Source organism: Rhamphochromis longiceps, linkage group LG22 (genome assembly GCF_057381845.1).
Source record: "Rhamphochromis longiceps isolate RC_006_pf linkage group LG22, R_longiceps_female_GT1.1, whole genome shotgun sequence".
NCBI lineage: Eukaryota > Metazoa > Chordata > Actinopteri > Cichliformes > Cichlidae > Rhamphochromis > Rhamphochromis longiceps.
The window spans coordinates 37,254,742-37,269,916 of NC_140577.1; the positions used below are offsets into that span (position 1 = coordinate 37,254,742).

Below are 15,175 nucleotides of genomic sequence, written 5' to 3' on the forward strand. Positions count from 1 at the left end.
ACTCAAATGTCGAAGGAAAAAAACAAAATGTATAAAGTCAGTCATTCTGGTCATGATTGTACTTTGACCTTTAACCTCTCTGCTCTGTGTCGTTTCCTCTTTCAGTCCAGAAAACCATCACAGCTGAGTCTGGACAGGACGTCACTCTGACACGTCGAGCTCCAAACAACAACATCATATTTTTAGAGTGGAGCAGAGCTGACCTGGAACATAATTATGTGCTTTTGTACTGGAATGGTCACTTTGTTCCTGGTCTCCAGCATCCATCTTTTATGAACCTGTCAAGGCTCTGTGTGCGGGCAGGCAGAGATGAGGATCCAAATGCAGGACTCGGAAAATGGAATGTAACTCAAAAAACCTCAGCTTTATTGCTGGCAGGAAAACAAACATAAAGTGAGGACGGAACACTGAGACCAAGAACACACAGGCAAAAACTGATGGTACGACGCGACACTGAGCATGGGAAAACACAGGGCTTATATACACAGGGTAGTAACGGGGGAATCGGCAACAGGAGGGAGACACAGCTGGGAGAGATCAGGGCTAACGAGACGGGGGAGCTAAGCTGCACACACTAACATAAGACAAAGACTTTCACAATAAAACAGGAAACATGAATTACTAAACAAGCATGCAGACTTTACACTGAGAGACAAACAGAATAACACATGGAATCTGAACTAAACTAAACGTGAGATATAACTGAGAACAAATCCTTAAGCATGGATAAACAGAAACAAGAAACTAATAATAATCATCATCATCACTACGAGAAGAAAACAATCCATGAAGCAGAAATAAACCAAAACATAATAAACTCAAAATACTGGGTCCAACGGACCCAGAACCGTGACAGAACCGGGTGGATCTGCAGGACAGACAGATGAAGGATGGAGACGTGTCTTTGATTCTGAAGGATGTGACGATTAATGACGCTGGAACATACGAGTGTCGTGTCTACATGGCAGAAACACACTCATGGCAGCTCATCAGCATCATCAGCCTGAGAGTTGATCCTCCAGGTGAGTGTGTGTGTGATCAGAGGTGAAGCTGCTTCCTGGTTGTTGATGCTTGTTTGTTGTATGGATGAGCTGGTGGATGTCAGAGGCAGACAGATGTTTCTCCAGCTGTTGTCTTTGTTGTTGTTCTGTGGAAGCTAACATCTTGTAGTTTCTGACACTTTGCATGTTTAGCATGAGGCTAAAATTCCCCCTCAGTGGGTCACTGGTGACCTGGTGGATGTTCAGAGGTTCATTAAATCCAACATGACTAAAAACTTAAATGTCAAAGGAAATAAACAAAATATTTACCCTCCTAGGACCTGGCATTCACATATGTGGACATCACATTTTGGGTGGTCTAGACCAGAACACTAAATTTTGCTCTACAAGGGCCTGATATTCACTTACGAGCAGTGTTGGGTAAGTTACTTTTAAAAAAGTAATTAATTACTAATTACTTAATCAATATTGTATTTAAAATACTTATCTAATTACTGTGTCTGAAAAGTAACTTAATTACTTAATAAGTAATTTAACTAAATACTTCTTAAAATCCCTATAAACCTTGAGTGGACAAACAATAGAAATTAAACTCTTTACATAATAAATAATTTTTAGACTCTACAGCAGCGGTCTCCAACCTTTTTTTGCGCCACGGACCGGTTTATGCCCGACAATATTTTCATGGACCGGCCTTTAAGGTGTCGCGGATAAATACAACAAAATAAAACTAGTACCGGTATCGAAAAACAGAAGATTTATTCATAACACACGTGAAAAGACCCAGGAAAACCGAGTTAACGATAAAAATGATAACAAAATAACGCTGAAAACCGATAAAAACCCTGAAAACCAGACATTTCACACCCGAGCCTCAACTCTCGCGGCCCGGTACCAAACGACCGGTCTGTGGCCCGGGGGTTGGGGACCGCTGCTCTACAGTACGCAGCGGTAGCATCTCTTCCACAGTGTAGCCTGCAATCATTCTTTAAGCTCATCTTCAGACGCTTTCTGTGCTGCTGAAGTAAAACCAGGTTTTGCTGCTTAGCAGGACCTGCCGTGGTGTTATCCATGGATGATGAACAAGGATCGCTCAGAAGTGTTCGTCTATGCTCTCGTGTCCATGTCATAAAACAGCCACTCGCTTCAGCCGAGTCCGACAGCTTCTGCTGTAGAATACGACTGTGCAGCAAACTGGCGCGAAATGACGTGCAGCTGCACTACAGCCATGTTAAAGAGCAGAGTTTACTTCTACGTTTAGAAGATAAATTAATGAAATTAAATAATGGTATTCAGCGGGTTTAATTATTTTACAATGTAACGCAAGTACATTGTAAGTAACTGTATTTAAAATACCTAAAAATGAACAGTAATCAGTTACTCTACTTTTTCAGTGGAAAAGTAATTTAATTACAAAAAGTAATTTAATTACAGTAACGTGTTACACCCAACACTGCTTACGAGGACATTATACTGCCGCCGTCCTATCAAAATTTAAAACAAATGTCCTCATATGTGGATCTCATTTTACTCAGAACTCGAGGAAAAAATAATGCTATTTATTTATGCTTGCTAAAAAGATAATTCTTTGTTCTTACATTCATAGGGTCCCAATCAGTCCAAATAGCAAAGAGAAATTAAAAATGCATGTCATGAAAGAGTTTGTGTCTCAGGAGGTTAAAGTCAATCATTCTGATCATGAATGTACTTTGACCTTTAACCTCTCGGCTCCGTGTTTCCTCTTTCAGAGCAGAAAACCATCACAGCTGAGTCTGGACAGGACGTCACTCTGACATGTCGAGCTCCACGAGGCAAACCCATCAGAGCTGTGAAGTGGAGCAGAGCTGACCTGGGAGATAATTATGTGCTTTTGTACCGGGATGAGCAGCTGGATCCAGATGACCAGCATCCATCTTTTAAGAACCGGGTGGATCTGCAGGACAGACAGATGAAGGATGGAGACGTGTCTTTGATTCTGAAGAATGTGACGATTAATGACGCTGGAACATACGAGTGTCGTGTCTTCATGGCAGAAACAGACTCATCGCAGCTCATCAGCATCATCAGCCTGAGAGTTGTTGATCCTCCAGGTGAGTGTGTGTGTGATCAGAGGTGAAGCTGCTTCCTGGTTGTTGATGCCTGTTTCTAAAGATGTTGTTGATGAGACTTTGTAGAAAGCAGCTGGTCTGAGTGATGTGATCAGAGTGCAGTAGATAATGTCTGACAGCAGTTTGAAGAGCAAATGGATTCTGTTCTGTTCTTCACTCATCACCTGCCTGACAGCTGACACCTCACACCTGTTTCTCACCTGCAGGTCACACAGGAGGACTCAGAGTGGATGGATCTGTTGGACTGCTCATTGGTCTGAATGTTTTTGCCGTGTTTCTTGTTGCTGTTGTTATTGTTTTTGTGATCTATAGAAAATATGAACGACAGAACCGGGATTTTAACTCCTACTAACCTCTAACCTTAGGAGGTAGAAATGTCTCAGAGCTTTTTCCAGCTTTGAGTCTGCTGCCGCTGTTCAGAGTTCTGGGTGTTGTCAGTGTTTAAAATCATACAGAAACAGATGAACTGAGCACAGACAACAGGCCCACAAACACTGTATGTACATGTCATTTTTACTCAATGTTTTTGTCTTGAGGTTTAAAAGATTGTCGATCAACAGACCAAACGGCCTCTTTGGACTTCCATGCAAACAAGAAGTGTTGGCTCCACCTTTAAAGAATAAGAGGAAGTGAAGCGATCATCCATCTTTGATTCCTGGTTCACACTAAAACGCGAGGAGTCGCTTTTCTTCTTCTCTGATGTGTTTGTGTCTCCTCGTCTGAAGGAGGAGACAAAGTGAAGGAAGCACAGCTGTGTCCTTAGCAGCAGAGTTTAACCTTCAGTTTTAATAGAAGGCCACAGCTGGAGGATAAACAAGTCTTCCTTTTAATACAACTTTACAGTCACCCAGCATCCTGTTTCTGAGGACAGGGCTGTTTATTTTAAACACTAGAAAGAACCTGGATAAGTAAAAATATTAATGAGAGACACTGAGATGTCAGTGTCTTTATTTAAATTGTGAATCTGACTTTTATAAAATTGATCATTTGGTCGTTTCTGTAACATCCTGACATGTTGAACATCATATCACACCCAGAAATATGCATGAAAAACTTGCTCCACTTCAACATTATTTATCAACGATGTTTCTCCACCATCTTTTTTGCAATTTCCAAATAAATGTGGTTTTATTCAAATTTAGTGATAACTTATTTGTATCAAACCATGTTTTCAGTTGAAGCATTTCTTGTGTGAAAATTCACAAAAGCTGCTGTAAATTCTCTCCAGCAGAGAAAATATTTATATCATCCACAAATAAAATAAACTGTAATAGCTCCGGATGTTTTACATTTATGATTAATGTACAGCATAGGTGTCAAACTCTGGCCCGTGGGCCAAATTTGGCCCGCAGCCTAATTACATTTGGCCTGCGAAGCCATACCAAATTACTATTAGAGCTGGCCTGCTGGTATTATACAGCTAATATATATATTGTTTAGTATTAAGCTTTGCTTGTTCCATATTCAGTTTTTCAGCTAAACGTGTTTGAGTCCATAAGAAGAGATTTATTCTTATATCTGGAGGAAGATTTTTTTTTCAATAAATATTAATGTTAGCCCGCGACTTTGTTCCAGTTTTGAATTTTGGCCCACTGTGTATCTGAGTTTGACACCCCTGTTCTACAGGATAAATGTGTGAAACAGAAAATTTAAGTTGTTCTGGTTGATTGACTTTAATGATATTGAATTGATAAGAAAATAAAGACTAAACCACAACCTCAGCCTAAAAACATCTGGCAAGACATTTGGTGTCTTTAATGATTTGTTCAATTTGTTGTAAAGAATAAAAATCATTCTCTAGTAGTTGTTGTTGAATATTTGCTCAGTTTGTTGTTTTATATGACTTCAAAGTCCATTTTCTGTTGTTTAATTCTTAGGTAAATTAAAGCAACGTGAGTATAGGAAATAAACTTTCATTATTTTCTTTAATTCAAATGACAGTGGCATATTGCAATTGTGTTTTATTAAACTACATAAACATGGAGCAGCTAAATCTGTGGCGAGGACCTGTGTTCTTGAATAGTTGACTTTAGTTCTCACAAAGCATGTAAGTCGCCTCAAGGCTCTTGATGCGACTGTTGTTGTGATTTGACGCTGTATAAACAAAATTGAATATTTTATTTACTGTTCCTCAGCCTGTGAAGCATTGATGGTGTCTCTCAGTATTTAAGGTGGAGTTGGGTTAAGAAAAAAAACACAAAGCTGAAGGTTTTTATTGTCTGATAAACCACAAAGTCACGAACATGTGACTCAGACTGGATTAACTTCTGGATCACATCTTCTGAACCAGCTCAGAGCTCCTGAAAAAAAAAAAAAAAGCTGAGGAGAGACCCGGATGGGATTCACCCACAACAACATGCCTGCAGGCTTCTCTGGGAGACAGCCGAAACAGACTGAGGCTACATCTACATCTTCCGGATAAATTTGAAAAGTGTTTTCGTCTGAAAACGCTCCACGTCCACACTATCGTTTTCAGTCGTTCTGAGTTTTTCGTTCACATTGAAACGACTAATCGCCCTGTGTCATTTCTGTCTGCCGTTTATTTATTTTTCGGCTCCTTAAAACATCACGGCAAAATGTTGAGGAAAAACAACAAGTTTTTTAAATGAATTGACAATGAGGTGGAGCTCTTGCTGCGAGTAACACAAAAGTACAAAATTGCAAAAGTGAGTTAGAATTAAAGATTTTGAAGGGAAGCTATCTGGAGCATGTACAAATTGATATTATCTTTAATAGGGCTGTCAAAATTGAAAGCAAACAAAACAACTGCTGTTTAATTCCCTCTGCCAACTTAGTTTAATTGTTCACATGACTGCATCATATGACTAACTAGTTTCCAAAAGTCTCCGCTTTCGCTGTCCACTTCAAATCGCTCAGTTTTCCTTGACCAAAAACGTCTTCTTGATGTCGACACATCTCCAAAACGGAGAGAAAAAGTTGACTTTTATGACCTGATCCACATCAAAGAGTTTATGTTGATCAGAACAGTTTCAAGAAAACTTTCCCCCACCATTTGTGTGCGCTTTTTCCTGGATTACTTATTACTACTTACGAAATGTGCAGGCTAAGAAGAGATCGAAAAGAGGCTTTAGGGCCAGCATCCAGGTACACATTAGATGAGCCTCTAGATCGGAGATTCCCCAACTGGTCTGGAGTTTTTGCTGCCAGTTACCCTTCTGGATTTGGTTGGAAATGCGTACTCACAGCCACTGAAGCCTGGATTCTTCTTGTCTGATTTTCTGGATTCTGTCAATTACCTGTAAACTGCTGTGCCCTCGTAGCTTGCATTGCAAAACCAGTGGCTGGTCCTGCTGTTAGTTCCACTTCCACAAGCTGATGTGGAACCTCTTGAACACCCACTCCATCGCCAACAAATCCTTCTCCCTGAATGAGATTTCCACAGGAAAAAAGTTGGATTTTCTGTTTCTCTCTGAAACATGGCAGAGGGATGGTGAGGTTATTAACCTAAACGAACTGCGCCCTACTGGCTGCTCCTACTTGGGTGCCCCCTGTTTCAGTCACCGTGGTGGAGGACTTGCTGTCGTCTTTAAGGACAGTTACACATGCAAGTATCCAAACAATCAAGGTTGGCTCTATGAACATGTTTTATTGTGTTTTCATTTATCACCCTCCTCTGCTTCTTAATTCAGATCAAACTGAGGTTATTGTACTCGGCCCTGAAAATCTTAGAAATATGGTATCTAAGCAGATTCTTATTCTGGATGGCATTACCTTGGCCTCCAGTAACGCTGTGAGGAACCTTGGAGTCATTTTTGACCAGGACATGTCCTTCAACGCACATATTAAACAAATATGTAAGACTGCTTTCTTTCATTTGCGCAACATCTCTAAAATTAGAAATATCCTGTCTCAGAGTGACGCTGAAAAACTAGTTCATGCATTTATTACTTCCAGGCTGGACGACTATAATTCATTATTATCAGGATGTCCAAAAAACTCACTGAAAAGCCTTCAGCTAATCCAAAATGCTGCAGCAAGAGTCCTGACAGGGACTAGAAAGAGAGAGCAGATTTCTCCTGTTTTGGCTTCCCTTCATTGGTTCCTGTTAAATCCAGAATTGAATTCAAAATCCTGCTCCTCACATACAAGGTGGAACCAGCTTCCAGTTTGGATTCGGGAGACAGACACTATCTCTACTTTTAAGATTAGGCTTCAAACTTTCCTTTTTGCTAAAGCATATAGTTAGGGCTGGACCAGGTGACCCTGAATCCTCCCTTAGTTATGCTGCAATAGATGTAGGCTGCCGGGGATTCCCATGATGCATTGAGTTTTTCCTTTCCAGTCACCTTTCTCACTCACTATATATTAACAGACCTCTCTGCATTGAATCATATCTGTTATTAACCTCTGTCTCTCTTCCACAGCATGTCTTTATCCTGTCTTCCTTCTCTCACCCCAACCAATCACAGCAGATGGCCCCACCCCTCCCTGAGCCTGGTTCTGCCGGAGGTTTCTTCCTGTTAAAAGGGAGTTTTTCCTTCCCACTGTCGCCAAAGTGCTGCTCATAGGGGGTCATATGATTGTTGGGTTTTTCTCTGTATCTATGAAGCGCCTTGAGGCGACTTTTGTTGTGATTTGGCGCTATATAAATAAAATTGAATTGAATTGAATTGAATAGTGTCACGCTAAGAGAAACACTGATGTGTTCGAAAAAGGATTCATCATTGATAATAATCTGTACCCTTTCTCTCATAATTATCATATACTTTTGAAACAAAAATACCAATTATTTATAATTACTGTAATTAAAATTTAAATGAATTACATATTTTAATAATAATTATAAACTACAGTCATTGTTCTGTAAGTGCTCTCAGTTTGACATACCACAGTGCTTCTTCATCCTCTCTCCTTCTCATCTCCTCCAGTTTCTGGACCTTCTCTGTGTCTCCTTTCTGCTTCATCTTCTCAATCAGGAAGTCCAAGTGGACAACAGTGGACGCTGAATCAGCTTTCAGAGCGATCTGCTCCAGTCTGACAACATGTTGGTAGGACTCGTCCAGGAACTGGGACTTCTCTGCTGTCAGTTGGATAATTTCCTTTTCAAGATTTTCTAACAGGGTACACTTCTTCTCACTTTCTTTTTGATGGTCTTCATTTTTCTGCTGCATTTCTTCTTTGTTCAGAGATGAATCAGCTGCTGTTAGGTCATTCACTTCCTTTGTAAGAGTTTGTAATCGACTCCTCCCCAGCGCACAGTCTAGTTCATTCTTCTCATACGTCTTTTTCATTTCTTCAGTCGTCTTCATTACCCTCCTTGTCTTGGTCACATATCTCCACTTTTCTTTCACATGATCTGATGCAGGACACTTGTTGGTACAAACAGTGCAGCGACCTCCTTTCATGACTTTACAGTGTGCAGGTTTCCAGGCCATTGTGCATCCAGGATAGTGACAGTTCTCCTCACAGACTGTACAGCAGACAGCTCCTCTGTAAAAAAACAACAATCTCTGCCCACCATCAATAGGTTGTTTATCTTTATAGGGCTCATCAACTTCTACAGTGAATTCCTTAATTTTCTTCATCTCTACTTCATGTTTATTTATAATTTCTTGGATCTTCAGAGCTTCTTGAATCTGTCTGATTTCTGTCTGTTTCAGGTCAATAAACTCTATCCTCTCTTTCAGGTTTTGGATGGAGGCTTTCAGTCTTATCCGTTCATTTAACACTTCAACTGTTGTCATCAGTTTTTGAGGACTAGATTTTTCTAAGAAGTCTGTGAACTGATCCATGTTTTTCTGTGTGAGTTCCCATGTATTTTTTGAAATTGTGTTTTCCTCCATTCGCTCTTCATGCTGGCAGTTATCAAACAGGAAGTAAACTGGCTGATTCTTCCCTTTTTTGGCACATTTAATATTTCCAACTTCAAGAGCTTGAAGAGGGTTTTCAGGTCTGCTTCCATTTGAGTGTGTGATCAGAGCTACAATGTTTTTTTCCATGTTTTTTCCAAACAGAGACATCACTGAATCAAAGACGTACTTCAGTCGGTCACCCAGTCGATTTTCACTCGCCTTCATCACCAGACCCACTGCATGAACTTCATGGACTCCATCATCTGATCCAAACAAGTCCAACAATCTGTGACTGATGATGTCATCATGTTCGATGCTACATGCTGGTAGGACTCGTCCAGGAACTGGGACTTCTCTGCTGCCAGCAGTTTCATTTCCTTTCCAAGTAAATCAACATCCTTGTCTTCTGCTGGTGGTTCATTTTTCTGACCTCTCCTTATCCTGGTCACATATCTCCTCTTTTCTTTCACATGCACTGATGCAGGACACTTGTTGGTACATGACATGCAGAGACCATCTCTAAAGACCTCACAGTGATTTAAGGGCACCGTGCATCCAGGATAGTGACAGTTCTCCTCACAGACTGTGCAGCTGACAGCTGCTTTAACCCCCACCCCACACGTCTCTGCTCTGATAGGTTCTTTATGTTTAAAAACAACACATGGAGTGACCACTTCATTCTTCTGCAGAGCTTCCCGAGTCTGTTTCATCTCTCTCTGTTTCACTTCAGTGAATCTGATTCTTTCTTGCAGGTTTTGGATGCAGGCTGTCAGTCTGATTCTTTCCTTTAACACTTCAGGAGTTGCCTCTGGCTGCACAGGTGTACTTTCTTTCAGGAAGGCTGTGAACTCTCTCACTCCTCTCTCTGATCTTTCAAAATTTAGTTTCAGAAATTCTTCTTCCTCATCTTCAAGCTGGCAGTTATTAAACAGGAAGTAAGATGGCTGATTCTTCCCTTTTTTGGCACATTTAATATTCCAATCTTCAAGAACTTGAAGAGGGATTTTAGGTCTGCTTCCATCTGAGTGTGTGATCAGAGCTACAATGTTTTTCTCCATGTTTTTTTCCAAACAGAGACATCACTGAATCAAAGACATACAGCAGTCGGTCACCCAGTCGATTTTCACTCGCCTTCATCACCAGACCCACTGCATGAACTTCATGGACTCCATCCTCTGATTGAAACAGGTCCAATAATCTGTGACTGGTGATGTCATCATGTTCAGTCCCTCTGGTGTCTCTATAACCAGGAGTATCGATGATGGTCAGAGAGTAGGGCAGAGTTTCATCTTCAAAACCAAAGATCTCGTACATGATCACATCTGATGTCTGACTTCTTCTCTCCTCCTCTGCGATCATAAACCAGACTCTATCCTCCCACTTCACTCCCATGGTGTAGTTGAGCAGAGCATTGATCAGTGTGGATTTTCCTGCTCCTGTTTCTCCCACCAGTAAGATGGTTCTGTTTGGCTTGTTTGGATTTTTTTCTCCAACAGTCATTCTTGTTCCAAACTTCTGTTTCTTTGGTCTCAGCTGGTAGACAGCAGGAGGTCCATCAGATCTCTGATCACTCTTGGAGATGATGCTCTCATATTTCCTGCAGAGATATTTTACACAAGTGTTTTGTGTTCTGTCAGAATTTTTCTGCTGAAGGTTCAGACTTTGAAACTTGGCTTCTCAAATATGGAGAATGATTTTTCATCCTTTTCCTCATAACATCAGTTAAAGTCTCAGCTGCTGTTCAGTTTACTTTTCTGCTGTGTTAATGTGTCCATGTATGAACTCTCACTGTAGTGTACGCTACCAATAAATGAAATCAAGAATTCTCTCACTGTAAATATTCCACTGATATGAATGCATTATTATTTCTACAGTTAATACACAGTTATCATGTCTGACAGCATCAGCATTAGAAGCAAGAAAGCAAAAGAAAAGGAAAGAAAACAACCTTTTTTATTCAAAAAAATAAAAGAATTCCCCAAACATTTGCACCTAATAATTGCGTAACACATTCATCTGTGCCCCATTATGTGTAGAGTATAGAGCTCATGATTACTTCACTTGTTTAAATTACTTAGGTTGGTGCTACTCACTGTGTTGCCATGATAATGAGGATTAAACATATGTGATGACACCTGGAAAAAAAATACAAGAGAAAATCAATCTAAGCAAACATCCTAGGAAAAAAATCAATTCAGGTTTATTAATATATCACTAAATCATCTTCTGTGTGTTATACCGTAAAGACCCTACAGTGTTCTGGAGAAAGTCTTGGCAATCAGACAACCCCTATGAATAAGTACTTGGTGACAGTGGGAAGGAAAAACTCCCTTTTTACAGAGAAACCTTCATCAGAATCATGCACAGGGAGGGGCGGGGCCATCTGTCACCACTGTTTAATGTTAGTGGTGGGCAGACTGATCCAAATATTGATTGTACTCGGTATAGGATCGATACTAGCCTGGTGAGTTCTGCTCTTGTTTGCGTTGCTGTGCTTTTGGCAAACATAGTCATTATGTCATTCAGTCATTATGCAAAATGTACTGTTTATAAGATTGGTGAAACCTGCAGTCAGGTGAGACTGAAGAAATCACTTGGATGAGTGACGAAACGTCTCTCCCACAAAACGCTACGTCCAGATGAACAGAATCAACTTTTGGAGACGTATTTCCTCTGTGTTCACATACATAGCAGCCGAGCTGCACAGTGCCCAGACGACAGCGTATGCTTGAACGCTGAAGCCGTGTCCCTGCTGTGTTGGCACACTGTAGCCGAACTACTTGCTAGCGCACAGCCGCACAGCGTGGTCCGACCGGTGCACAAGCCTATTTTCAGGTGATAAGCCGGGGAAGGGACACCAACCAAGGGGAAAGCTAAGGGCCAGCTAAGGGGAACCAAGCTAAGGGATAGCAGGGCACACCAGGGGAATACCGGGGCTACCTGGGGAGTGCCGAGGCTAGCAGGGGAATACCGGGGCTACTGGGGAAAGGGGTGAGGCACCGCCCACAGACTATGCCGGAACATGCGCCTGACGGACGCACAAACATACAGCACTCTCAACGCGAAGCACTCACACACACACAACACAAGTGGAGATCAAACGATCACCGGTGTCACGTCTGCACAGCTGTTTGATACATGCGCTGTGGGATGTAACCGGGGGTGCTGGAGTGTCTTAAAGAATATCCACACGCCACGATTAAAATGTAAACTAAATGACGCTGAGCATAATAACAAAGAGACAGATTTCATAGCTGCTCTGTTCCCAACTTCTACTGTGTGACTGACAGGCTGGAGTTTGAAATCCTCTTCGTAACCACGTCTCTTAACAGGTGCCATTTATGGTCCTTATACACAGTAGGGTAATATTACGTTGAAGCACAGTACGTATCACTCCGCGAGGCTCAGCCGTAATGCTCCGACAATCCATCAAGCGGTGCAGCTCCGTAGCTTAGCAAAGTCGTACTAAAACATTTTTGACAGATTGCTGAGCGCCGTGTTCCACATAAAATCGGTTTGCGGCCATCAAGCACAACCAGAATTCATACAAAAGGCACGTTGTCAACTTTTGAGAGACTGAAAGGATTTTAGGCCGTGCAGCACCTCTGGGCTGCATGGCGTTAGCGTGGTTAGCTTGTTAGCGTGGTTAGCTAGCTAACACGTTGACGCCATCCAGCCCCACGCACGGGGCGATGCGCAGTAACTCGTTAACGGAGATTTGCCGTGTCCATGTTGTCGCTTCTTGCAGGTGAAGCAATGGGGGAGGAGGGGGAGTTGTGTTCAGTGAAGGAGAGGCGAGGCCAAGTAACGTTGCGTAAAGACAAAAGTGGACGAAAGAGAGGCAAACTTGCGGCTCCACAACTATAATTATAACGTAACATAGACTATATCGATATAAAGGATATTGTCACAGCTTATATCTCGTATAAAAATATATCGATATTTTTTAAAAACTCGATATATCGCCCAGCTCTAGTATGGAGAGATAGTCTCGATATGCACTCAGAAAAATTATGGTTCTTAAATGGTTCTTCAGATGTCTTCGTGGTTCTTTAAAGAACCATCATACGTCAAAGAACCTTTTTATTTTGTGGATGGTTCTTCAGCTATTACAAATGGTTCTTTAAAGAACAAAAAGTTCTTCATCCTTAGCAATCTAAGTTTGATGGTGTAAATGGCATAAATATTTATTCACCATAACGAGGCTGTGAATTATACTGTGTGTTTTCTTTGTGTGCGTGTGTGTGCGAAGGGGGAGGGCGGATTACCTGGCAATTACCCTTTAAGAGAACATGGTAGGAAACTGAATATTCAAATAAAAATTAGAAATATTTGCTTAAAAATTATACTGGTGGCACGGGTGGGGGTGAAAGCCTAAAGACCCTAACCCCCCCCCCACACACACACACCCCTAACCCTGCAAACTGAATATGGTGAGTTAACAAACAGACCCACCTGGCCTTTTTGACGGCCACGTCTGGCCCATGTACCTGAAACATAAGAACATCCATTGTTCTTATGAATATGGTGAGTTAACAAACAGTAGACACAATACACACATTCAAATACTGTACATTAGTTTTAAATTTTAATAAAGCATTACTATTTTCTACTCCAAGGCATTACTTTTGAGATTATTATATATTTTTGAAAATATAGCATAATGATAATACTAGTTATTGTAAACTTTACAAACCACCCAGCAGTATGTAAAGTCAAATTATATAATACAAGTAAATAACAATTACACAACAGAATGTACACTGCTTAGGTAAATGATCTGAGTAGTGTTACGATCCAATGTTGTCAGTGTTTTGTGTTAGGCGTGACTGTTATGTGTTTCCTGTTTTACTTTGAAGTTCTGTCTTATCTCAGTGTGTTCAGTTTACGCTTCCTTGTCTCGTCAGTTCTGATTTGCCCCAGCTGTGTTTCCCTCCTGTTGTCCACTCCTTGATTGCTCCCTCTATGTATTTAAGCCCTGTGTTTCAGTTTGTCATGGTCGTGATCGTCCCCCTGTGTTGTAAATAGTTGTCGATACTTTTTCTTACTCGGTAGCTGTAGGGGTGAGAAGCCATTTTTCTTTGGCAACCTTTTCTCCTGTTTTTGGTTAGGGAGGCAGGTAAGACACCTGTAATTTTCGTTTGGGGTTTTCTGTGAAGGTAAGCCAGCTGCATTTCATTTCTAGTAGTGATGGCCAAATGAAGCTTTCTGAAGCATTGAAGCTTGAAAAACGGTTCATTACTCGAAGCTTTTCAACACAGTCCTCTCTGGTGACATCTGGTGGCCAAAAATATGAAGAGCAGCTTGAATCCACAAAATAAAACCAACCGCTTCATTATGATTGCCCACTCTACAGAGTGGAATCCTGTCTGATATTGGGCCTCCGTTGTGTTGCTTTGAACATGTATTTTTTGGTGGTTAAGAAAATGTGCTTTATTTGTTTAATAAATAGTTTTGACCAGTAAACTCTCCTTGTTTAGATATGCACCATGGTGTGGTCTGTCTTTGCTTGTGACTTCTTGATGTTGGTAAATACAATAATTGAAAAATACCACGTTACATATATATACATATAATAATGTAAAACACATTATGGAGTATGCTTCTGCTGTGAGGTCTTGCCTCCATGCAGGTATGCAATTAATCGCCGGAGGGGTGTATTTATAAATAATATTGTATTAAGGAAATTTTCCCAGACATATTTTTGACCTGGGGGTAGAATTGATTGTGAAATGGAAAAGCAAAATGCTTATGAACTTGCAAATTAAAAACATGATGCATTGACGGTAACCCTTTTTCATTTTTATTTAAAAAGAGAATTTGTTCTAGTGTGCGTTGGCCGAACCTGTTCCTTTTCGTGGAGATAATTTCTCCTGCCTTAAGGAAAATCCCTTCACATGGCACAGAGGAGGCTGGAGTGCAGAGAAACTGGTAGAGATGCAGGTATACAGTCTACCTGGGCCCCACAAACTATCAGCTAAAGAGAATAAAGAAATTCAATTGCTGCACATTTGGCAGACTAACATTTTCAGATTAATTACACAATAAAATATATATTTTTACAACATTACATGTAAAGAGTCAAGTGGAAGTTTTTCTAAAGTTATTTAATGATATTTATATTATGGAAGCAGATTTTTGACATTTTACCTTTTTCCCGTTTTCAGATATAATAAACACGCACAAAACAAAAGCAAACGGCCAAAACACAAAGCTGGAAAACCCACCCGATTGACAAAAATCAACTCAAAAT

At 40.7% G+C, this 15,175-nt stretch overlaps 1 protein-coding gene, 1 long non-coding RNA gene and 1 pseudogene across 2 annotated transcripts in view; 1 reads left to right on the forward strand and 2 right to left on the reverse strand.

Annotated features, from left to right (window-relative positions):
• LOC146644489 (uncharacterized) overlaps positions 1 to 15,175 on the reverse strand; it is a 32,107-nt gene that overhangs the window by 11,239 nt on the left and 5,693 nt on the right. The window lies entirely within an intron of this gene.
• LOC146644490 (coxsackievirus and adenovirus receptor-like) lies at positions 962 to 3,461 on the forward strand. The gene is made up of 3 exons (XM_085396912.1): positions 962 to 1,022; positions 2,750 to 3,091; positions 3,316 to 3,461. The coding sequence occupies exons 1-3, from the start codon at positions 962 to 964 to the stop codon at positions 3,459 to 3,461; spliced, it is 549 nt and encodes a 182-aa protein (XP_085253038.1).
• Positions 7,924 to 11,026, reverse strand: LOC146644491 (uncharacterized; annotated as a pseudogene).